At 42.8% G+C, this 23,717-nt stretch overlaps 1 protein-coding gene and 1 pseudogene across 3 annotated transcripts in view; both read left to right on the top strand.

Moving 5' to 3' along the window:
* LOC133230993 (zinc finger protein ZFP2-like) overlaps positions 1 to 18,901 on the top strand; it is a 47,850-nt gene extending 28,949 nt beyond the window's left edge. For 2 of the 3 annotated variants that reach the window (XM_061389142.1, XM_061389141.1), the window contains 3 exons: positions 9,479 to 9,605; positions 10,083 to 10,175; positions 14,885 to 18,901. In XM_061389142.1, the coding sequence (XP_061245126.1) occupies positions 9,479 to 9,605; positions 10,083 to 10,175; positions 14,885 to 17,040 (2,376 nt within the window). In that variant the 3' untranslated portion in view covers positions 17,041 to 18,901. Of the gene's footprint in view, positions 1 to 1,770; positions 1,857 to 9,478; positions 9,606 to 10,082; positions 10,176 to 14,884 lie in introns of those variants that run through there. The other variant, XM_061389143.1, reaches the window with a different exon arrangement.
* LOC133231005 (large ribosomal subunit protein uL11-like) lies at positions 6,742 to 7,276 on the top strand (annotated as a pseudogene).
* Positions 18,902 to 23,717: the final 4,816 nt, after the last annotated feature.

The raw sequence follows: 23,717 nt of genomic DNA, 5'->3' as shown, positions 1-23,717 counted from the left end.
ATCGCAGCACGCCAGGCCTCCCCGTCCATCACCAACTCCTGGAATTCACCCAAACTCATGTCCATGTAGCAGGTGATGCCATCCAGCCATCTCATCCTCTGTCGTCCCCTTCTCTTGCCTTCAATCCCTCCTAGCATCAGAGTCTTTTCCAATGAGTCAACTCTTCACATGCGGTGGCCAAATTATTGGAGTTTCAGCTTTAGCATCAGTCTTTCCAAAATTAGACCACAGATCGGGAAAGGCATACATGAAGTGAAATTTGCTTATGACACATTTTAAAAATCTTTATTTATTCGGCTGCACTGGGTCTTCGTTGTGGGAGGTAGGATCTTCAGTCATCCTCGTAATTTTCAGCTTCTTTGATTGTGACATGTAAACTCTTAGCTACAACATGTGGGTTCCTGTTTCCTGATCAGGGAAGAAGCAGAGCGCTGTGCATTGGAATCTCAGAGTCTTAGTCACTGGATCATCACGAAGTGCCCAAACTAATATTTTTTAATGATAGATTGAGATCATAGTTTCCATAATAGTGCCAAAATACCCATGCAATGATAATGCATTCTTCCATGTACTTCTTACTCCATGACATGTTCAATGGTTTAGGTGTTTCTGTGAGTTTCCTATGCTATGAATTTGTTTTCCTCCATTTGACTTAAACAAGTGTCTTGGAAAGAATAAGTGAGGGATGTACCTAAACTATCCCAATTAATGGAGTAACTTCATGCCTTCTTTCTTTCTTTCTGCTTTGGAAAATGAAACTCACCTGTGTTTAGCAGAGATACTGGGTTTGAGGAGTGGCGGTTTTCATCCCAAGCCCAGGCCTGATCTTTTCCACTACACTCCATGCTCACATCACAGAGTCTCATCACAGCTTTGTATTTTCCAAAATGTTCACAAGAATCTTATTAGTCCTAATCTGTGCTCAACTGTATTAAAATTTAAAATACAGCTCATTGCTTTATTTTAAAATGTATTAAAAATACAGCACATTTGTAATCCATTCAAAATTACCTGAGTTTAGTGACAGGAAACTTTTTCTCTCTTCCTCCTAATGAGTATATAGCCCTATTTGAGTGTATATCTGTACTCAGTGGAGATGAGTTTGACTAGGCTCCGGGAGTTGGTGACTGACAGGAAGCCCTGGGATCCATGGGATCCCAAAGAGGTGGACACGATTGAGCGACTGAACTGAACTGGACTGTATGTATGAAAATATTAGTATGACTTGATCAATTTTCTTTTCTTCTTCTTTTTTTTTTGGTTAGGTTTTTTGAAGAACTCTGTGGAAGGCAATGACTACCCAGTCCAGTATTCCTGTTTGGGAATTTCTTGGACAAAGGAACCTGGCAAGTTAGAATCTATGGGGTCACAAGAATTGGATATGACTGAGTGAATGAAACTTTTCTTGTCTTTAGTATTCTTTACAGTTACAAAAACTTCTCTCACCTTTTCTTAGAGCTGTCTCTGTGAATCTGTCATTAGTTAAAATTTCATTAGCTAAAATCTAAAGTACATAAACTGAATTAAAGTTTAAGCTCTGCTATTTAATGGCTGTTTGATAAAATATATGCCAAAGGGTATAAGAACACCATTACTGATTTTGCGTTATTTCAAGGGCATCCACCCCCAGCACGACAACTTCCGTCCACCGTGTCAGGAACATAGTGGTTGAGGCCAAACAGAGACCACTGTCACCTGGCCACCGCCTCCCGGATATATTGTACAGCGGATTCCTCAGCCTTCTTCCCTGTCGCTTTCACTTCTTTCCCTTTTTCCCGGGCTGATTTACAGTAGCCTGGGTGTTGCCTCTGAGCCATCCCAAGAGTGCCTTCCAGGTTTCAGGGAATCACCAAATGGTGAGTCACCAGGTTGCTGCAGGGAATCTCTGTCTTTCTCTGCCCGTGTCACCTGATGACTTAGCTGCAGGGTTCTCAGCGGTCACCTCTCACTGTGGCACACGACTGTTGGGTCACTCGGCCATTTTGTGCCATCAGTCGCTTGGAGAGACCACTGGGGAAAAAGGGACGCCTTTCTGTCAGCCAGTGACTCTCAGTACTCCCATTCTATGGTAGGTAGGCTAAGAGTGGTTTCTGTTATATCCCAGGAGGCTCTCTCATTCTCAACCCTTGGCTACATTGTCAGAAACTGGAAAAGTTTGACCCTCCAAAAGGCCTGGCTCCAATACAAATGGGGGACCCCCAGAAATGGCCTCTGAGTGGCATGCTAGGTTTTGCCAAAAGACGGAAAAGACTCCAAATTTCCTTCCGTTCTGTTGCCTCCCTGTCTCCTGTCCCTCTCTGTGTCTCTCCATCAGATTTCCTAGATGACCCTTACTTGGCCTTTCATATCCACAGGATCTCTAGGAAAGCATTCTGAGGTTCCCTTTGGTCCAGCTCTTTCTTCTATATTCCAAAGCCTGAAGGATCAAAAACTGTCCTAACATTCTGAAGAATCCCCTTCTAAGGAAGCTGATCTCTCAGGTGGAGAGGGAACCAAGCTTCCCCCAGTCCTGAACATCCTAAAAAATTCCCTTCTGACTACTCCTGTTTCTCAGGCCTGGGAAGGACCAAGCTTCTCCCACCCCTGCAAATCCCCTTAACCCTTCAGATTCTTCTGATGGGCCAAAGACATCATTTTCCACCAGAGGGGCAGTCCAAAATTTTTATCAGCTGAAAGATCAGAGTCAATTTGAGCATTAGTTGGTCTATATTTTAGCCATAAACCTAAGACTACAGAAAAGAAAGATGACTTTTTGTTTTTTGTTTGTTTGTTTGTTTTTTGTTTTTTAATTTTATTTTATTTTTAAACTTTACATAATTGTATTAGTTTTGCCAAATATCAAAATGAATCCACCACAGGTATACATGTGTTCCCCATCCTGAACCCTCCTCCCTCCCCATACCATCCCTCTGGGTCATCCCAGTGCACTAGCCCCAAGCATCCAGTATCCTGGACTGGCATCTCATTTCATACATGATATTTTACATGTTTCAATGCCATTCTCCCAGATCTTCCCACCCTCTCCCTCTCCCACAGAGTCCATAAGACTGTTCTATACATCAGTGTCTCTTTTGCTGTCTCGTACACAGGGTTATTGTTACCCTCTTTCTAAATTCCATGTATATGCGTTAGTATACTGTATTGGTGGTTTTCCTTCTGGCTTACTTCACTCTGTATAATAGGCTCCAGTTTCATCCACCTCATTAGAACTGATTCAAATGTATTCTTTTTAATGGCTGAGTAATACTCCATTGTGTATATGTACCACAGCTTTCTTATCCATTCATCTGCTGATGGACATCTAGGTTGCTTCCATGTCCTGGCTATTATAAACAGTGCTGCGATGAACATTGGGGTACACGTGTCTCTTTCCCTTCTGGTTTCCTCAGTGTGTATGCCCAGCAGTGGGATTGCTGGATCATAGGGCAGTTCTATTTCCAGTTTTTTAAGGAATCTCCACACTGTTCTCCATAGTGGCTGTACTAGTTTGCATTCCCACCAACAGTGTAAGAGGGTTCCCTTTTCTCCACACCCTCTCCAGCATTTATTATTTGTAGACTTTTGGATCACAGCCATTCTGACTGCGAAATGACTGATTGTGAAATGACTTTTTGACACAAGGTGGCCCTGATATTCTTTAGACTCTGGAGAAAACTGGTTAAAATAAAATTTTCTTTCCCTTGGAAACTGCAAAACCAGTTCTTTTTGCATATGTATTTAAAAACAACTAGCTTGTTAAAAGGCCTGCCTAGGGCAAAGCTTGAAGTCAGGCCTTTCCGTGTCCTTGAAATACACTGTCCACTTTGCCTTAGACCTGACTCAGCCTTGGGCAAATCGGAACTTCAAGCCAAACAAACAAAAAAGAAGGTCAAAGACGTTTTAAATCTCAGGCAGGAAACAATGAAATCTCTGTCTATTTTCTGGATTTATGTATATCTCAGTGTGTGCTTTTTTTTCTTTTTAATGCTGAAGTGATAAATGTGTTCTAATTTAATTGGCCTAAAGGAAAGGAAACACTTACAAATCAGACAATTCTAACTACAAGAGAAATTAAACTAAATGAATATCATATTCTCGTGAACTGGGAAATATTCAATATTAAATATTCAGTATTAATGTTTGTTTGCTACTCTGATGTAGATATGTCTAAGAGTCATTAGTCAGAGTATTTTCATTGTGCCTAGGTTTATTGTAAGTTAAATATTTTTATATTTTTATATCTGTTACAACTTTGTCAACCAGCAAAGTACCTCTCGGAGAAGGCAATGGCACCCCACTCCAATATACTTGCCTGGAAAATCCCATGGATGGAGGAACCTGGGAGTTCCTCCATGGGGTAGGCTGCAGTCCATGGGGTCGCTAAGAGTTGGACACAACTGAGCGACTTCACTTTCACTTTTCACTTTCCTGCATTGGAGAAGGAAATGGCAACCCACTCCAGTGTTCTTGCCTGGAGAATCCCAGGGACGGGGGAGCCTGGTGGGCTGCCGTCTATGGGGTCGCACAGAGTCGGACACGACTGAAGTGACTTAGCAGCAAAGTACCTCTAGGAAAGAAAAAAAAAAAAAAAACCTCAAGGGAAATGTTAAAGAGATAGGAGCTTTCAGAGAAACTCTTTTAAGAATAATTATATTTTAGAAATGTCCCTCTAAAACATTTTCTAAATTTTGGTAACCTGAATTTCTGGGGCTGTGCTACACTAACTGACGGAAGTTTATTGACTAGCTGGGTCATTTCCAAATAAAATAAGATCCTGAATCATTCATTACTGAGGACTAACTTCCTTTTACAGAGATAGTAGAGATTTTGGACTATTCATGAATAATGCTTGATGCGATCCTGAGATGTTCTCTAGAAATTTTTTTATAAAAATTGTCACCGGTACTTATGTTCACCAATCTATAGAATGCTTAAGTTCTTGATTGCTTTAAGAAAGTAGGATGTGTATTTTCACTAAAGAAGGTATGAGGGATGAAATTACATTATATGAAGGGAAAAGAAAATAGATCTGACTTACAGGTGGCTGTTTCAGGATGGGAGAACAAAGTCATGGGTACAGAAAGTGATAAGAATATTTTATGGAAAGTGGACCCCAAGGGAAGAGTTTTGTGCAGAAATACAAGTTTTCTTGAGATGTTGAGCTGCCTTTGATACTGGATTTTAAGTGTCTTTACCTCTGAAGGGATCAGTTCTGTTTACCTTTGAAATCTTCGTTACTTTGGCTAAGTGAATATAGTCTCCCAGTGATCTATATGATTGTATCTGACTGAGTGTTATAACCCCTTTTGAAATTTGTCCACAAAACTTCCTAAATAACTTGATTTATAGCTGGCTTTGAAATGCTTCAGAGGGCCCCTGAGATATCACAGGGAGCTATTAAACTACCTGGGTTCACTGGACATGTAAAGTTACATGGGAAGTACTATTGAAGGGGTGACAGATCTCCTCAGATTATGCTGTATGGTGGATGTTACTAATATAGATATCTTAAAATTATGTGAGTTCATATAGATCTGTGAAGTGAAGTGAAGTCACTCAGTCGTGTCCGACTCTTTGCGACCCCGTGGGGTGTAGCCTATCAGGCTCCTCCGTGCATGGGAGTTTCCAGGCAAGACTGCTAGAATGCATTGCCATTTCCTTCCCCAGGCGGCCTTCCGACCCAGGAATCGAACTCAGGTATCCCGCATTGCAGGCAGACGCTTTACCGTCTGAGCCACCAGGGAAGCCCAGATATTTGTTTGTTTGGCCGCGCCAGATCTTAGTTGCAGCATGCAGTATCTACTTGCCCAACAAGGGTTCGAACCTGGGTCCCCTGCCTTGGGAGTTCAGAGTCTTAGCTGCTGGGCCACCAGGGAAGTCACCATAGATCTGATATGCCCTAATTAAATGTGATCAACTATAATTCTACTTATCCTGTGAACGTGGTACGAGTCACAGCAATGACCAGGTGCACTGTCAATTGCAGTTTAATCAGATTTAAACATGCCTTCTATGTTTTCACTCCGATGCCTTTGTAAGAATACTGTGACTTCATGATTTATGGAAAAGATTTTTCTAAGGTTAACCAATAAACAATTCAGACTGGAATGTAGTCGAATCTCTATGTTAATAGAACAAAGTTTTCTTAGAATGTAGCTTTCAATAAGAGATTATGAATTTCTTTCCCTTTAAGTGATTTATATGCATTTTTAAAATCTTTTGTTACTTTGGTAAAGTAAATAAGCATTCCTTAAGATTATGGTACATGTAGACAAAGCTCATACTTCTACAAAAATAACCCCTCGTGCTTAGACTTTTGCCATCCTGATGTCCTTAAAACATGGCCATGGTCTGCTTGTCAATCAGGGAATTAAAAATGGGTGAACAATAGCTGTAAATCAAAGAGTCAGGGCTATGGGAAATGCAACATGGCTGCCTGGCTTTTCTGGGCTCCCTGACAAACCTCATTTTTATTTGATGGGTTAAAGCCTTCCCTGGCTACAGGGTTAATGCCCTCATAATGGAAAAATTATGTTTCACTGAATATTAACTTTTTTTCATTGCTAAAGCAAGTTTCTAGTTTTGTTAATTAAAGTCTAGTGTTCACTAAGATTCACTTCTGAGGTAGTTCCTTCTTATCTTATATTTCTAAAAGATTTAATTGTGTTATTAAAAAGGATACGCTAGCTTTTTCGGCTTTCGGCTGGGAGGAGGCAAAGGTGCAACTTGCTTTGGTCGTCCCGAATCCGGGTTCGTCTGACACCAGCCGCCTCCACCATGCCGCCTAAGTTCGACCCCAGCGAGATAACAGTCGTGTACCTGAGGTGCACCGGTGGGGAAGTCGGTGCCACATCTGCCCTGGCCCCCAAGATTGGCCCTCTGGGTCTGTCTACAAAAAAGGTTGGTGATGATATCGCCAAGGCAACTGGTGATTGGAAGGGTCTGAGGATTACAATGAAACTGACCAGAACAGACAAGCCCAGATTGAGGTGGTACCTTCTGCTTCTGCCCTGATCATCAAAGCCCTCAAGGAACCACCAAGGGACAGAAAGAAGCAGAAAAACATTAAGCACAGTGGAAACATTACTTTTGATGAGATTGTCAACATTGCCCAGCAGATGCGGAATCGGTCTCTAGCTAGAGAACTTTCTAGAACCATTAAAGAGATCCTGGGGACCACCCGGTCTGTGGGCTGCACTGTTGATGGCCGCCACCCTCATGACATCATAGATGATATCAACAGTGGCGCAGTGGAGCGCCCCGCTAGTTAAGGACTGCAAAGGAAAAAAAAAATAAAATAAAGGATCATTTGACAACAACAAAAAAATTAAAAATAAAAAGGATACTCTAAGTTTGTTTCTAAAGCTAATCTCAGTAAGCAATCTTCAGATAAAGAATAGATCCTCCGTGATATACAAGCAGGAGATTACCATCTGGCTAGTCATTTAACAAGGCAAGTCAGATGACCTGGAGTATACTGGGCTCTACCTAATGAAAGTTCTTGACCTTTCCTTCTTACTTAGTTCTGACTAATAACTGCTAGCTCTAGCTATATCATTTTCTATGACGCTTGTTTCAGAGCATTGATTCTTATGTTACTCAATGTGTGGCTGAGCCTGTGATAAAATGCTGATATGCAGCTCCACATGCTATCAATGATTGTAATAATGTAACTCTAGATATGGGAAGAAGGAAGAAAAGGGAATATTTTCCTAGTTCAAGAGGCTTGTTAGAGAGGTATGGTCCAGAGATTTTGCTACTCACAAGGCCTGCTCTAGAAACAGCACATTGAGTGGCCTATCAAAGGATCCTTCCCTAGACCTGGGAATCAGCCTTCCCAGTGCCGCAGGACACAATGGCCAAGAAATGCCCCCAGAACATGGTCAAATATGTGGCCATGAAGGGACCCTGCTGACTGGACTCTGCCAGCTGTCTCTACAAAGATGACTTCATGATTACTGTAAGCTCCTGATTTTCAACACCCTGCAAAAGGAGTTCAGAGTAGAGATCAGAAATAAGCCACTCTGCTCTGGGAAAAACCCAGAACTGGCCTTCCAAGAGTGAGATGTTTTCAGGTAAAGATTTTATCAGCCCCGATTCTGGCTTCTTCTCGTACCTAGAGAAACACTAACGTCACGAACCAATGTCCAGTCCTGGTTTTCCTGGCTAGCCCCTGAGCAGCTTTTGTACTTCTCTTCATCTTTGGCCCATGTACCTTTAACTTTCTTGTACAGTTTGTTTCTTCTAAAATAGCACAAGTTTCCAAGTGGTCCTGCAAGAATATTCCCTGACCAACACCTAGACAATGCTGAAACAAGTCACCTTATCATTCCATGGACTCTCATCTCCCTCCATAAATGCTCCGTGACAGAGTAGGCAAAGGGAACCCAGAGCCCCATGGCGCCTCTGTTCAGCCTGAAGAAGTCGGAGTGGTCTTTGCCCTCTTTTCCTTGAAACTGGATTACCAAATGTGTGAGAAGGGAAATGGGTAGATAGACGGGAGCAGGGTATCAACAAGGGCCAAAGAATTGGTCCTAAAATAAAGAGGGAGATATGTGGTGACCCAGGGACTAAAGAGCAGATAAAACCAAGGAGGGTCTCGGAATGCAGGAACCAAAAAACAAGACCCTTAGCATCTTTCTCTCCCCCGTGTTGTAACTGTTGATGGATTTCAGGTCCTCCTGAGCAGTATAAACGGTCTCCCCTCCTACCCCATAAGGAGAAATTGTCTTTCTTACTCTTCTCCCACCCAGTATAGGTGCCTCATCCATTCAGCAAATGATCTTCAAGACCCCTATCCCACTCCTTGTACCCTGGCTATGAGTGGACTAAGGACCCCTGTTCAACATCCGTTCTCATTTGAGCTGTCCTGCTCTTCTAACAGCATCCCCCATTCTAATAAACTTTACTTCCCTCTCATTTTGTCTCAAGTCTGGAAATTCTTTTCCAACATGACCCCAGACCCCAAAAAGGTTACTATCTTATTAGACCTGTTGAAGTCTGTAAAACAAAGTTCCAACTTAAGTATGAATTCTTACCTTAGTATTCTGTTTCATTGGGGTTCAAAATCCTCATTCATCAAGCAGAATTTTCAACATTACTAACTCAAATAACCTTGCTAAAAATGTGGCACTTTGGCCCCACTTCAGAACTCTTGGTTAAGAATACATTAAAAAAAAAAAATCCTATTTCTTTGATAAACAATTTATACTATGTCACATGAGTAGAACACTGAAGAATAAATATGCTCATGCTGCCCTGATTATTTTATAATTGCTCTTTCAGATGACAGTAGTTTCGCTAATGGCTTGTGGATCATCACTCATCCTCTTTTTTCACATTAGAAATTGGGTAGAAAGGAGTACTGTGTCAAAAATATATTTTGCAATACCAGCCAAGCCACTAAAGCACGACCAGGACTCTGAACTTGCTGTTTTCGTCTTGGATCACATAAGGAAGACTTCCCACGGCCTACTGGCATCTGTATTTTGTATTTCAGGGACGGCTGACATTCCAGGATGTGGCCATAGACTTCACTCAAGAGGAGTGGGAATGCCTGGACCTCGGTCAGCGGGAATTGTACAGGGACGTGATGTTAGAGAACTACGGGAACCTGGCCTCCTTGGGTGAGGATAACTGCCTTCCAGAATCCCTTATCTACCCACTGGGTTTTAGTTCCGTCATGTCAAGAATGTCTTCTGAAATGTTCTGCTTCCCACAGTAGTTTCAGATCTCTGCTTTCTAGGGCAAAAATGGGTATTTGTGAGTTTAGAAAAAAAGGCGATGATTCATGATGAATCGTTTTTCTTCCTTGATGTACTCTGCCTCCTTCCTTCTAGGTTCGTGGTAATTGTGTAAGTTCTGTGGTATTAAATAGTTGTACCCTCTCTTAATTTCACATTGACACTACTTACTTTTGCCTTAGTACTACTTGACCAGAAACTCAGGATCTGATTGTTAGGTGTGTGTTAGTATTGTATAGCTGCTTTGAATAAAGTATTTAAGGAAATCGTTTTCTAGAACAAAATGTGTTCTCATCTCACCTGAATACATATTGGATTCGAATCTCTAACAACACAAATATTCCTTTCTCTGATAAATAGGGCTTGTCTCTAAGCTGGACCTGGTCACCTTTCTGGAGCAATTAGAGGATCCCAGGAATATAAGGAGAATGGGGACAACAGCCATTTACCCAGGTAGGTATGAATGGTTGGAAATGATGACTCAAATGAGAGGTCCAAGGAGCAGGGAGGAACTCATCCTTCATCACATGGTTTTGGAAGATATGCTTCAGTGGAAATGGTTTTCAGAAACCTGGGTGTGTATCTGCTACTATCATAGAAATGTATCACCTATCCCATTCTGTATCTTAAATCATTCATGAATTTATCTCCAGTGATTACTTTACTCCATTACAGTGTGACCTAAACCTCTCCTCTTGGGTTGTGACAAACTGCATTCATTCATTGTTCTTCAATTTCTTGGGGCCCTAGGAAAACTCTGCCCATTTCTGAGTAACTGTATGACAGTCCTTTTAAAGTTTCCTTCTACCTCTAGACAGAAATGTGTGTGGATTGGTAGACAAACTGCCAAACTTCTAGCAATACTGGGGATGGGTTTTTGTTCTCTGGTTTATAATTTCCTATCCACTGGGAGTGACACATAGGACCTTCTAAATACATTTCAAATTCAAGTAATTTTTCACTTCAGAAAGCAAAACCTCGTGACAATGAAAGAATACACATCTCAAGTTGACTTCAAAGTTTCTCTTTTCCTTATATGATCTCATATTAAATATCTTTAGTGGATTTCCCCAATTCTAACATTCTAAAATACGTTATTTTGTTACATCATAGAATTTTAAAATAAATTGACATAAAATCTTAGCACATTTTCCACTGTATTATTAATGGTTGATTGAAACTATGATAATTTTTAAATTATATAAAGAAATATTTTTTAAAAGTTCTAATTGGAAAATAGCTGTTTTCCAATTTTGTACTCCTATACAGCAAAGAATCAATTATACATGTCCATTCAGTTCCGCGGCTCAGTCAATTCTGAGTCTGCGATCATGATCTGCAGCAAGCCAGGCTTCCCTGTCCATCACCAACTCCCAGAAACTGCTCAAACTCATGTCCATTGAGTCCACGATGCATCCAACCATCTCATCCTCTGTCGTCCCCTTCTCCTGTCATCTTCAATCTTTGCTAGCATCAGGGTCTTTCTCAGTGGGTCAGTTCTTCACATCAGGTGGCCAGAGTATCGGAGCTTCAGCTTCACCATGTCCTTCCAATGAATATTCAGGACTGATTTCCTTTAGGATGGAGTGGTGTGATCTTCTTGCAGTCCAACGGACTCTCAAGAGTCTTCTCCAACACCACAGTTCAAAAGCATCAATTCTTTGGTGCTCAGCTTTCTTCATCGTCCAGCTCTCACATCCATACATGACTACTGGAAAAACCATGGCTTTGACTAGATGGACCTTTGTCAGCAAAGTAATGTTTCTGCTTTTTAATATGCTGCCTAGGTTGGTCATAGCTTTTCTTCCAAGGAGGAAGGCTCTTTGACTTTATTGCTTTGGTCACCATCTACAATGATTTAGGAACCCCCAAAAATAAAGTCTCTCCCTGTTTCCACTGTTTCTCCCACCGATTGCGATGAAATGACCTGACCGGTGCCGTGATCTTCGTTTTTTGAAGGTTGAGTTTGAAGCCACCTTTTCCACCCACTTTCAGTTTCATGAAGAGACTCCTCAATTCCTCTTCGCTTTCTGCTATAAGGGTGGTGTCATCTGTATATCTGAGATTATGGATATTTCTCCCTGAAATCTTGATTCCAATTTGTGCTTCATCCAACCCGGTATGTCACATGATGTACTGTGCATATAAATTAAATAAGCAGGCTGACAATATACAGCCTTGACGTACTCCTTTCCCCATTTGCAATCAGTCCGTCGTCACATGTCCAGTTCTCACTGTTGCTTCTTGACATGCATACAGGTTTCTCAGGAGGCAGGTAATGTAGTCTGGTGTTCCCATCCCTTAAAGAATTTTCCAGTTTCTTGTGATCGACACAATCAAAGGCTGTGGTGTAGTCAATACAGCAGATGTAGTTGTTTTTCCAGAACTCTCTTGCTTTATATATGATCCAAGGGATGCTGGCAATTTGATCTCTGGTTCCTCTGCCGTTTCTATATCCAGCTTCAAGAGCTGGAAGCTCTGGGTTCATGTACTGTTAAAGCCTGGCTTGGAGAATTTTGAGCCTTTGCTACTGTTTGAAATGAGGGAAATTGTGTAGTAGTTTGAGCGTTCTTTGGCATTGCCTTTCTTTGTGATTGGAATGAAAACTGACCTTTTCCAATTCTGAGGCCACTGCCGAGTTTTCCAAATTTCCTGGCTTGTCAAGTGCAGTACGTTAGCACTATCATCGTTTAACTTCAAATAGCTCAGCTGGAGTTCCATCACGTGCACTAGCGTTGTTGGTCGTCATGCCTTCTAAGGCCGACTTGACTTTGGACGCCAGGATGTCCGTTACTAGGTGAGTGATTATACCATCGTGGTGATCTCAGTCATTAAGATCTTTTTTTTGTATAGTTTTTCAATGTATTCCTGCCACCTTCTCGTAATATCTTTTGCTTCTTTTAGGTCCATCCCATTTCTGTCCTTTATTCCTCCCATATTGGCATGAAATAGTCCCAGTACCTCTATTTTTCTTAAAGAGATCTCTAGTCTTTACTGTTCTATTGATCTCCTTCTCATTTAGGTCTCCATAGGGTAATAAGTAGACTTCCCTGTTTCAGTCATAGTTTTAAAGTCTCTCTTCTTTTTTAATTTCTTAAAACTAGTACTGTATTAAGTTTCTCTTATTTGTTTTCAGCTTCCTCGGACATTTCCCTATGTGTCCTCTGTTTCTCGTTAGTTCTCTGTCACTATCACTTATGATTTGTAGATTGAAACATCTAATAGGCCATTCTCAGAAACATGTGTGGGAAGAAGTGGAATTAAAAATTCATGGCACCTAGGATTTCTGAAAGTGAGTGTTTGGTGTCTCCACTTAAGATGACTAAAAGCAAGAATTAATCATTAGATTGCCTATCACCTCTTAGTTCAGTGGTCCTTGGGGGTTTTCATCTTGTTTCTTCCCCTATAACGTATTTCTGTGCCATATCATTTTGTCCAGCGTTCTGTTTGTGGTCTCTGTTTTGACGGGTTCAGGAACCTAGTTAGTCTTCCTTCTGGTATCTGTCCCTTGGTTGGTGAGGTTGGTCCAGACGTTTGTGCCCTTATCCTCTCTTGATCTGTGCTTTGATGCTGGTAACTGTGACCAGAGCCCGCCAGGCATATTCAGGGCTGTTGTTCCCTTGTTCTGTGGGTGTTACTGCCCTCTTTTTGGTGGTGCCTGCTCCCTGCGTGGTGGTATAGAGCCCCCAGATCTGATTCTTAGCTGTGATTCTGATCTGTGGTACCACGCTGCTGGGACTGGAGCACACGCACTGGGAGAGAAGTCACTAAGTATTACTCTTGTGGGGATGTTCACCTCAGGGTGTGCCCTGTTGTGCCCTCTCCTGCATTCTGCAAGCTCTCATGTTATGTAGTGTTGGCACTGTTCTTGGCCCCACCCTAACCGAGGGCATGATGGCCCGTGGCCCTGTTATCTCTCAGATGTTGTTTTCACAAGTTCACCAGCATAGATTCAGTGAATTCAGGTCCTGGGATTGCATTCAACGTGGAGCTGGAGCCACTGTAGTGCTATGGGGCAGCTCAGGCTCTGTCCTGGCCCAGTCCCTTTGTGTGGGAGCCCACAAAGCTTACAGCTGCCAAAGCTACACCTGCCATGAATGAGAGAGCCCTGGTATTTGATTCAGATGCTCCGTAGGGGCTAAGGTTACAAAGCCGGTTGTGAGTGTAAGACCATGGCTTGTGTTGCTGGGAGGAGAGGTTTCAGCTTTTCTTCTTAATCCCTGAGGTTCATCTGTACTTTCAGCTCCATCTGTGCGTGTGGCCAACTCACAGGTTCTGCTCTTGATGCTGCCCCGGAGCACAGGGGTCTGTTGATTGTGGAGGAGGTCCACGGGGGAGGCCATGGCTGGGGGATCAAATGACCTACATGGGTGGAGTTCTTCGTAGTCCCTGCTGAGCACGGGCCGGTCTAAGGGACAAGGGATGCAATGGGCTTCCTGATTGGGCATCACTCACCAATGGCGCTCTGCTCTCTGGTGGTTCAGGCTTCGACCACAATCATCCCCTTTTCAGAGCTCCTCCCTCACTCCCATCACTTCTTGCTATTTCCTCACAGCCAACAGCAGTTGTCTGCCTCAATCTGCTCTCCAAACCCCATCTTTCAGCACCCAGCTCTTGTCTACATTGGTGGAAAAGCCTCTAAGGCTGGATGGGCAAGGCTGAGGTCAGTACCCTGTGTGCAGGTCTCACTCTGTCCTGCTGCCACACGCTGGTTGCTGTGTTCTTTTCCCACAGAGAATGAGGCTCTCCTTCTGTCCAGACTGAGCTCCCCCAGTGAGGGGCTTCCCGGGATATGGAGATCTCTCCTCACTTTCATCTACCCACAGGGTTGCAGGCCCCAACCCAATTTCTCTCCTCTTCCTTTTCCTTCTTCCTGCTCTCCTCTTTCGTTTGTCCTATGTAGCTCAGCAGGAATCTTTCTTGTCCTTTCAGATTTCCGAGGGCCTCTGCTAGTGTTCAGCTGGGCTCTGTGAGAATTGTTCCAGTTCTCACTCATTTGTGGAGAGAGACATGAGCTCCACATCTGCCTAAGCCTCTGGCATCTTGATCCTTTGGTCTCTATTTTACTTTTAAACTAGCGATGGTCATCAATTTTCTCTAAATCTTTAAAGACATTCACTGAGAAAAGCAGGGAAAATTACTTGTTATTTGGTATCTTTCAGCTATGTCTCCACAAGACACCCAAGATTTGTTGCTGAAGAATCCAGCATTAGAAGATGTATTCCCCAAAGCCAAGCTAAGAATATGTCAAACATTTCACCTCCGAAACCTAAATTTATTGAAAGACTGGGAATATACGAGGGTAAATGAAAGACAGAGAGGATGTTTATATGGACATAAAGAAATGAAGACAGTTATACGTAATGCTAATGTTACTGGAAAAATAAATGATCAACGTGTGTCAAATTGGGAAAAACACCAAGTTCAGTCTTCAACGTCGACTGAGAAATGTAGGTGTTTAAGAAAAGATGTCCCTCCTTTTTTGAAACATACATGTTCTCTAAAAGGGAACATGGAAAATCTGAAAGGTAATCTAGTCTCTACTGCAAATACTCATTCAGACAATTCTGAAGGTAGGCTTCGACTAAACATGCATTCAAGCATGTCTGAATACCTACAATTTAACAATGAGAGGACAAACTCACAATTTAATCAATTTGAGGGATCCATGAGGAGGGGGTCATTTTTCTTCCCACAAAAGATATTTTCTCTCCATTCCAAGATGTATAATGTTGATGATAATGGAAGAGACGCCATCCAGCCATCATTGTTCAGTACATCTCGTGATATGGTTAATACACAGGAGCTTTCCATGTATAATAAAATGAGTCAGACCTTAAGTAAGAGCTCCAGCTCCAATAATTACCGGAGTATTTATGGTGGAGTGAGAAGGTATTCAGACAGTGAATCTGGGTGTACGGTTGAAGGAGACTCAAACCTTATGAAACATCGGGGACCTGAGTTTTCAAACAAGGATTCTAAAAGTAAGACATTTAGAAATACCTTTGATCAAATGGCAGGTTTTTCTCTAGATAAGAGTACTTGTAGTGAAGAGAGGACTTGTCGTGAATATGGTAAGGTTTCTAATCAGTCTTCAGGACTTATTCAACAGCAGACTGTTCAGAATCCACAGAAAGAAAACAAGGGTAATATATGTGGGAATGTCTTCAGTAAAGCATCCAATCTAAGTAAACATAGGAAAATCCATACAGGAAGGAAACCTTTCAAATGTACAGATTGTAGCAAAGCGTTTAACCGTCGTTCACATCTTACTCAACACCAGCGAATTCACACTGGAGAGAAACCTTATAAATGTATAGAATGTGGCAAAGCCTTTCCTTACAGTTCAAGTCTTACTGAACATCAGCGAATTCATACTGGAGAGAGACCTTATAAATGTACAGAATGTAGTGTAGCCTTTGTCTGTTCCTCACATCTAACCTATCATCAGCGAATTCATACTGGAGAGAAGCCTTATAAATGCAAAGAATGTAACAGAGCCTTTCATAGTCGCTCACTTCTTAATCGACATCAGCGAATTCATTCTGGGGAGAGACCTTATAAATGTAAAGAGTGTAACAAAGCCTTTTTTCTGCCCTCACATCTTATGAAACATCAGCGAATTCATACTGGAGAGAGGCCTTATGAATGTAAAGAACGTATCAAAACCTTTATCCTTAGCTCACATCTTACCCAACATCAGCAAATTCATACTGGAGAGAAAACTTATCATTGTACACAGGGTGGCCAAACCTTTATTTGTCATTCAAAGTTAATTGTACATCATCGAATCCATACTAGGGAGAAACCATACAAATATAAAGAATGTGGCAAAGCCTTTTTTACGAGTTCGGACCTTTGTCATCATCAGCGAATTCATAGGGCGGATAGACGTTATCAATGTACAGAATGTGGCAAGGCTTTTATTACGCGTTCTAGGCTTACTAAACATCAGCGAATACATACTGGGGAGAGACCATATTCATGTGTTGAATGTGGCAAAGCCTTTACTTGCAACTCAACACTTACTGAACATTGGCGAATTCATACTGGAGAGGCACCTCATAAATGTAAAGACTGTAACAAAGCCTTTCATCGTCGCTCATTGCTGACTCAACATCAGCGAGTGCACACTGGAGAGAGACCTTATAAATGTACTGAATGTGGCAAAGCCTTTGGTCGCTACTCAACGCTTTCTACACACCAGCGAATTCATACTGGAGAGAGACCTTATAAATGCACAGCATGTGGCAAAGCTTTTAGTCGGAGTGATCATCTCTCTAAACATCTGAGAACACACACTAGACAGAAACGCTAGTAATGGCACAAGTGATGGAAGAGATTTTCCCTAAATGTGCATCAGAAAACAAGAGTTTATACGAGAAGCCTGTGGAGATGATGTAGCGAATATGTAGAGAGGCATTTAATCAAAAGTTAAATCGAAGTAAATATCAGAGATTGCCTAATGGAAGGCATTTCATCAGTCCTCTTTTCTGAAGTTTCTCTGAAGGAGAATGACTGTAGGGAGTACTCCATAGTTAAAACACATAGAAAGTGGATATATTAGCATAAATCGTGAGAAGAAGGTTGATGGTGAGAAAGTTACAATTCTTAGTAATGTATGTATGCTTGTTAATAATGACGTGATTTGAGATTATTTGAAGTGAATGTTATTAAGCCCTCAAATCATCCATACTATGCTTTGTTTCTAGTGTGTTTGCAGACAGATTTTTGATGGTTTATTAAAGATTAGCCTTTTATATTGTGTTGCAACCATTTCTATCTATCCTCCATTAGAAGATGAAGGATACCGTACTGTAAAATGGACAATGACCATCTAAATGGAGGTGTTTGGCATTGATGTGAAATATCTGGAGGTTGCCATGATGTAGTGATCATTGAATCTTTCCATGTTGTAAAGTAAGCAGAAGTCGGTTGTAAGGTTTCAATAGTAATATCCTTGATTTTAAGAAGAACACAATGACAGTTCACTGCAATGTTGGTGTATCTTTATAATATCAACACAGGTCATGATTATTCCTTGACACTGTTGAAATAAACACAGCTTTTGTGATAACCTCGAAATGTATTAGAAACTCTTCCTGCAAAAGGCATGGAATTAGTGTATACCATGCTTGCTAAGTGCTTCCTAGCCTTTGTTTGGTAAGCCATAAAAATCACAAGTCTCACATCATTATAACAGAGAAATGAATATCTTTCTCTGTACTTTTGATCTGTACTTAATCATGGATCATGCCGTGGATTGTAAAAGGTTTTATTTCAACTATGTGTGCAATTAATACATGGTAATTAATAAAAGTGAATGGCTTTTCGTGTTTCGGTTGATTGTAATGATGGAAATGTTAACCCACCACCAACAGTAACCTCTCCCACCTTATTTAAGGTTGTAGTGAAGGGACCACAACGAACTGTTTGGTAGCACAGAGAGATGTCATGTGTGGAATTACTTGACTCACTGGCTTTAAACTTCTCATAACTTCATATACATTCCCTCACTTCTTTGTTGTATCTCCTCTCCCATTTTGTAACTACTTGGACACTGACGATTCTAATAAGAAGGATGATACAGAGTATTGTTGACAGTTTCCCTAAACTGCTCCATGCTGTTGCTGCCTCAGCATCTGTCTGGGAGCAGGCAGCCTGCACTTCCCTGAACTCAGACCAGCAGTCCTATGAGCACCTGCATGAGATGACCACCTTGCTTGAGACCAGCAGTCTTGCTGAACCCCAGGGTCTATTCACAGACCCCCTTCAATGCCACCGAGAGAGTCAATTTCTAGGTAGGTTTTTAAGTCCGGGGGTCCGCCAGGAGAGAAGGATCTGGAATTCTCAAGGAGGAAAAAAGCTTTGTTTTGTTTTTTTCCCCTCTACATTTCTGAGGATTATATAACAATTGTATATCCTGCTTGAGGACAGTCTCTGGGAAAAAAATATTCTGGCCAATCGTGTTATCTTACAATGTAAAATATTGCAGTGGATCTAGTGAGGTTTTTACAACCTTTGGATATTGTTTTGATTCACTGTAATAACTAATTAAAAGTATATAACCCCATTGCTAACACTGGCGAGGGGGCATTCTTTCTGCCACCTTCTGATGTCTATGTCAAAAACTTTCTCTTTTTTATACTTTAATAAAACTATTATGCAAAAACTCTAAAGTATTAAGCCTCATCTCTGGCTCCGAATAGAATTCTTCTCCTCAGGAGGCCAAGAATCCAGCCGTCTTTTGTGGTTCAGCAACAACCTTTCATCTTGGGGGCTCTTCCGGGACTCTTCAGGACAAGGTGAGGATGCGTGGAGCTGTAGTTATTTCTACTGCTAGGGAACATGTCTTTTGCTATACTTCACTAACTCTACAGTGTGCTTGTGTGAATGAATGAGATACCTTGCGTGAATCAACTGAGGAGCCCTGCTCTGCAGTTCCTTGGTGACCTCATATGGCTATGGCAGAAACCTGTACCAACATGCCAATGTCAAGAGGCACCCAGTGTCTCCTTCGGGCAATGACTAGAAATGGGCAAAGTGTGTGGATCGAACTCTCATTTCTTGGTCAAACTTTCCAGTCTCTGATCATTTCATGATTTCTTGGGAACTAGAACTATTAACCAATCTGCCAGATCCTAGACTTTCAAGGGGCTTGTGATCTATGCCATTACTGTGTAGTGTTACTTAGTTCTCCAGCTTGGATTGGTAGTCAGGAAGCGCCTAGCCTCGCTAGGTATGGAAAGTCAGGAAGCTAGATGGAGCTCTAGCTCCATGAGTATCTGAAGTTAAAGGTTACTCAGATTGGAAGTGCAATGGGTTTCTTCCTTTGGCAACAGTAGCTGTTAGTGGACCAGAGGCGGCTTTGAAAAGTTGAAGGCATGAACTGTACCCTCAGCCCTACATTAGCTAAAGTCTGTCAGGAGACCAGTTTTCTTGGGTCGACATGTTACCCCCAAGCTTTACTCCAAGCCCGATGCACCCTAAGTCCTTAGGCTATTCTCCCTTTGAGATCTTATATGGGAGAAACCCCCAGTGACAGGAAAACTCAAGGGAAGCCCCCAACAACTAGCTCACCTGGAGGTGTCCCAACACCTTCAGATCCTGGGACAAATCTTCCACCATATCGCCTGAGAACCCTAGAAAGGGCACCCATTCCTTTGGGCAATTCGGTTCATGCTTACCAACCAGGAGATGAGGTAAGGGTTGAGTATTGGAAGAAAATGACCAGGTCAGCTAGTTGGGACAGGCCCTCACATGGTTGTCTGGGCAATCATATTGCTGTTAAAGTTACAGGCATCATCTCTTGGATCCACCTCACCAGAGTCAAGAAGGCAGCAACTTCCTGTGATGAGGACAGCTGGAAAACAGTTCAGGACCCCAGATTTCCCGTCAAGGTCTGGTTCCAAAAACAAGAGCCCTCACTCACCAGAGACGCTGAGCCCTGCTCTAGTCGCTCCAGAAGCTGACTAGTCCACGCACGGCAGACGCTTGAGGATTCCTCAGCCGTGCTCCAGCCACACTGCGGCAGCTCGCTGGTCAACGCTCAGCAGAAGCTTGAGGATCTGGCTATCCAGATATTAATGGATTTCTATTGTCAACCCTGGCCTCTATCCCTGATTGGTATTACTGCTGTGCTGTTCACTACAGGACTAGCTTCAGTCACAGCGCAAGTGTAGGATTTGGGTCAGAAGCTGCGGTTAGCTGTCTGTTATCTCACTGTAGTGGCAAGCTTCATTCTAATTAGATGTTTCTTATGATCGACTCTCCCTACTATCTAAATTGCTCACAGTATAGCTGACCCCCCTTCACGATAGGCTCAGTTTCTATAGTGGTGACCACCCAAAGATGGGAAGAAAACCTTTTGCTAGTGCTCAGTTACCTGTTATGTGCAGGCTGCTTTGGAGCCTTTTGCTGTCCCTTGCCGTAACAGATGGAGCCGTTCCTTCTCCATCATGCACCTGTCAACATTAAGGTCAACCCTTGGAAAATCGCCTATTCAACCATCAGCTAGAACAATGTATAGATAGCCTTTCCTATAGGCGGATCACTTACTGTCTTTCTGATCAGGTGATGTATATCCAGGGTCCTGGTGCCAAAAATGTTTCCCAGTTATGTCCCCCACTGCCGCTACCTTTCCCCAACCAGAGGAACCAAACCCCAGGGGCATCCCGACACCATGGCATTGCCATCATGCTCCTGGGCCTCCGTCTACCCCCAAATGCCACGTAGATGTTACAATACAGAACAGCTGTCTGTCTGCCAAATAAATGGAAAAACCTACTGGACAGGGACAATAATGCAGACTAATGAAATCACGGACCAACTTTGCCCTTAAAAATCAGCCTCTGCCTGTTGGCAGTACGACCGAGGTTACAGAGTTAACTCCCCCTTAGACCTTCATCTGTACCAGGTTCTCAGCGCAACTCTTCACGTTCTAAAGGACACCATCCCCCAGCTGGCCAGGGATTGCTGGCTTTGCTCATCCTTAGGAACTCCACGGTATTTAGCTTCGCCAGTAACATGAAATATTGCAGCAGCCTTGGGAACTCGTAAAGATCCACCCTTACAAGGGCAAGTCTTAAGGGCAATTGAGTTAACTCAAAAGGCTCCAGATGATTTAAAAATGATGGAAGAACTGAAGCTGTAGTCAATTTAGCCTGGGACAAATATAATCAAACTATAAAAGGTGAGTTGCCCACTCTTCTTCACACAGACATAATATGGTGCCCCTCCATCAAGGCCTTTTCTTGGTTTGTGGGACAGATGCTTACTTATGTCTCCCAATCAGTGGATGGGTATCTGCACCTTAGCTTTCCTCACTCCCCAGATGAATATTGGCCCTAACAACCAGACTCTCACGGTGCCTCTGACAGCACACTTGTGGTCAAAAAGACCCATCCAGTTTATCCCCTACTTTGGTTCCAAAATTTTGGCTGGGATAACTATTGGAACAGGAGGATTGCTTCATCAATCACCTTCTACCATATACTATCCAAGGACTTCACATGAAGGAGGAAACAGAACACGCTCTATCTTGAAAGCAGGACTCCATCTTGGGCTGAACTGTGGACCTTGAGCTATATGCCCAATATCTATGGAAATGAAATATCCACTAGAAAACCAGGCCCTCTGGAAGGAAGAGGCCCAGGGCTCTCTGTGACCTAAAAGAATGTCCTAATTATCTGTGTAACTGAATAGAATCATATTTTCTATTATGATTACTGGGGTATGACCACAGGCCTATTGATAATTGTCGACTGTTAACGACCTAGGCTTAAGGCATATGATTGCGGGTTAACTTTGATTGTATCTTTCTTTTTCCTTTGTTCAGACTAGTTTCAGGGAACCTTATACACATAGGGTATGTAAGTCTTTCACAAAAACTGGTTGGGGTGCTTGGGTAAGAGGAGACTCTGCCTTGAGCCCACCTGTGTAATAAACTGCACTACACTATCTGCATTGTCTTTCTGAGTGAGTTCATTTCCCAGAACACGTGGCTAAAACACAGAGATGACATTGAGAGAGTAGCCACATCTTTAGTGGCCTTACAGGACCAGCTGGATTCTTTGGCTGAGGTGGCTTTACAGAATAGGAGAGGGCTAGACCTATTGACAGCTGAAATGGCAGGTCTCTGCCTCTTCTTGAATGAAGAATGCTGCTTTTATATAAACCAATTAGGAATAGTAAGAGACATGGCCTATCAGCTAAGGGAATGAATCATGAAAAGCAAAGAGGAACTAGAAAATTCCTGAAGTAATTGGAACAATATCTGGAGCTGCGCATTGTGGCTTCTCCCTTTAACCGGTCCTCTCTTCATGTTCTTAGAGGTGCTTTTGTTTGCCCCTTGTGTTCTCAGAGATATTACCCAGTTCATAACCTCTCGAATCCAGAAAGTTGCAAATGTTAATAGCTCAGTATAGTCTCCTAACTGACCTGGAGCTCTGAATATCCTATCGAACATGAGATGATGCTTTCTGCAATGAGTGATAGAAGCATCAAGAGGGGCCAATGAAGAGGAAAATGTCAAATTTTTACATAACTTCCTGCTCCTTCTGCCTCCATAACTCTGTTTGCTCTTTGCAAGCCTTAATCACATAGGTCTCAAAAAGTGGGGACTCAAAATACTAGGAACTGGAATTTATCTCACTCCCCCTTGTTCTGTTCTTTGCAATTGCCCTAGCCCCTGCAAATCTGCAAACTCTCTTAATCATGCCTGCCCAAGTATAAAAACTCTGTAACCCCTTTGTTTGGGGCTCGGAGCTCTGAGTGTTATGTTCTTAGGGCCCGCCGGCATAATAAACCCGAGTAATCCAACTCTCCCAGTGCGGTGCTTCGTTTCTGCAACAATGGAAACACTTTCAGCCTCAGCGTCTCTGAAGTTGGAGGTCCCTTGCCTGCAGACAGGTGGTCACAGTGCAAATCATTTTGTGAAACATGTTTCCTCAGGCTGCAGAGGGCAGTGAAAAAACCCTAAGTACTCAGGGTGTCCTGTGCCTTCCAAAGTGGCATTAGCGGTCAAGAACCGCTTGGCAATGCAGGATAGACCAGAGAGGTGAGTTCCATTCCTGGGTCAGGAAGATCCCCCGGAGGACGGCATGGAACCCATTCCTGTATTCTTTCCTGGAGAGTCTCCACTGGCAAAAGAGCCAGGCGGGCTACAGTTCATGGGGTGGCAAAGAGTCAGACTTAGCACGCTAAAGGCAAGGCATCTTTGGGAAGAGTTCTGAGAACAAAGCTTTGCAGGAACCCAAGGCCCCCAGGTGATTCCCGCCAAGCACGCATTCCCCACCACCCCTCCCCCAAGGGCTCAGGCAGAGGCGGTGGAGGGCCACACCCATCCGAGAAAGAGCCCCTCCCCAGGCAAGCAGCCCAGCAACCTTTCTTTCTCGAAGTTCCCGCCCTAATCCTCAGCTCCAGAGAGGTCTCAGGAGTGCGGAGTGTGAGGCTGCAGCGCAGGGCTCCTAAATGGGGTCTTCACCCGCCGTGTTT

Source organism: Bos javanicus, chromosome 18 (assembly GCF_032452875.1).
Source record: "Bos javanicus breed banteng chromosome 18, ARS-OSU_banteng_1.0, whole genome shotgun sequence".
NCBI classification, from domain to species: Eukaryota; Metazoa; Chordata; class Mammalia; order Artiodactyla; family Bovidae; genus Bos; species Bos javanicus.
The sequence above is the reverse complement of the archived record's forward strand: the minus strand, read 5'-3'. Positions and strand labels throughout refer to the sequence as shown.